Below are 2,014 nucleotides of genomic sequence, written 5' to 3' on the forward strand. Positions count from 1 at the left end.
GCCCGAGGGAGAGCCCGGGGCCCCCGACAGCAGGGCCGGCGGAGACACGGCACCCAGCGGAGACGGGGACCCCCCCAAGCCCGAGAGGAAGGGCCCCGAGATGCCACGACTATTCTTGGACTTGGGACCCCCTCAGGGGAACAGCGAGCAGATCAAAGGTGAGGAGGCTGCGAGGCACAGTCGGGGCTGAGGTCCGGCTGTTTCCGAGGCTGCGGAGGGTGAGTGTGGGTAAAGATGTCGGGTCGGGCTGGCAGTGATGAATGCAGGCCCTGAAGCCTGCACTACCTGGGCTCACATCCTGGCTCGGTCCTCATTCTAGCTCTTTGGCCTTGGGCAAATGCCCTTGCTGCATGGTGCCTCAGTTTACCCATCTGCCAAAAACGCATGGCAGGGTTAGAACCTACCTCATAGGGTTGCTGTGAAGGTTAAATGAATTAGGACGTCCAAAGCACTTAATCAGAGCTGGGGATTCAGTAAGCACCTGCTTTTATTATTGCAGTTCACTTAGACCAGGGGTCTCAAACTCATGCCCACAGGGGCCAGACAACATAGGGAAATGGATGAAGCATGCTGGGGAGGCAGAGTGGGGCTTCAGAAGAAATGCCCTGTGTAGACGGGGCAGCCACTTCTCAGGAATGTGTACCTGGTGTTGGCGAATCTGCTACTTTTCCCTTTTGAACTAGAGCTTTGGTTTTTGTTTAGTTTTGTTTTTACGGTTGTAGCCAATTCAAAGGAAGCCTGTCTGTGGATGGCTCAAGGCCCCCAGGCTGCCAGCATGTGCTGATTTAAACTTAATAAGCTGGCTGGGCTCAGTGGCTCATGCCTGTAATCCCAGCACTTTGGGAGGCCAAGGTGGGCGGATCACCTGAGGTCAGGAGTTCAGGACCAGCCTGGACAACATGGCAAAACCTCATCTCTATTAAAAATACAAAAATTAGCCAGGCTTTGTGGTAGGCGCCTGTAATCCCAGCTACTCGGGAGGCTGAGGCAGGAGAATCGCTTGAACTCGGGAGGCGGAGTTTGCACTGAGCCAAGATTGCGTCACTGCACTCCAGCCTGGGCCATAGAGCAAGACTTTGTCTCAACAACAACAACAAAAAATTAGCCAGCGTGGTGGCAGGCACCTGTAGTCCCAGCTACTCGGGAGGCTGAGGCACAAGAATAGCTTGATCCTGGGAGTCAGAGGTTGCAGTGAGCCGAGATCACATCACTGCACTCCAGCCTGGGTGACAGCAAGACTCTGTCTCCAAAACAAAACAACAACAACAACAAAACGACAAAAACAACTTTCCAATAAGCTAAGGCATCTATCCAGTGTGCCAGGCCCCCTGTGTGCCAGGCCCTGAGCTGCCCAGGGCTGGGACCCAGGGAGCTTCAGACCCTGCCCTGACCCAACTCCACCACCATGGGACTAGTGAGCTGGAAGGCACAGATACGCCTTTTCTTGAAAAGTTTTGGTAGGAATGCAGGAAGTGTTCTGCCACAGACGAAACTATTTAAGATAAATGAAGGGTAAAAATAAATAGCCCTTGTTTAGATGTGGACATAGGAAATACAGTTCCAGCAGAATCTCTGGGAGGCGCAATTTCCTTAAATATGGGTATGAAAGTTATAAGTGGCTGGGTCCTGTTTTATTTTGGCAACCTCACAGCCACACTTGAGGAAACAGTTACCATCTCCATAGAGGAGCCTGCGGCTCAGTGGGCAAGGGTCAGGAAGTGAGCTGGACAGAGGACGTTTCTTCCTCAAAGCCTGTGGTGTTCGAACACTGTCACTTCCTTGAGATTGTTGTAGGGAGTTTGTGACCAGCTGTATCAGGAAACAGCCCAGGCAGCATGAAAATGTTGGGAGATGAGCAGCTAAAATGCCTCAGAGGATCTGGGTTGGATTAGAATTGAGGGTAAGGCCGGGCGCGGTGGCTCAAACCTGTAATCCCAGCACTTTGGGAGGCCGAGACGGGCGGATCACGAGGTCAGGAGATCGAGACCATCCTGGCTAACACGGTGAAACCCCA

At 53.0% G+C, this 2,014-nt stretch overlaps 1 protein-coding gene across 1 annotated transcript in view; it reads left to right on the top strand.

The window, feature by feature from the left end:
• Positions 1-2,014, top strand: part of LMTK3 (lemur tyrosine kinase 3) — a 23,131-nt gene that overhangs the window by 14,911 nt on the left and 6,206 nt on the right. Inside the window, exon 13 of the mRNA XM_011946541.1 lies at positions 8-158. Coding sequence (XP_011801931.1) covers positions 8-158 — 151 coding nt within the window. The remainder of the gene's footprint in view (positions 1-7; positions 159-2,014) is intronic.

This window comes from Colobus angolensis, unplaced genomic scaffold, assembly GCF_000951035.1.
Source record: "Colobus angolensis palliatus isolate OR3802 unplaced genomic scaffold, Cang.pa_1.0 Scaffold25, whole genome shotgun sequence".
Classification (NCBI taxonomy): Eukaryota; Metazoa; Chordata; class Mammalia; order Primates; family Cercopithecidae; genus Colobus; species Colobus angolensis.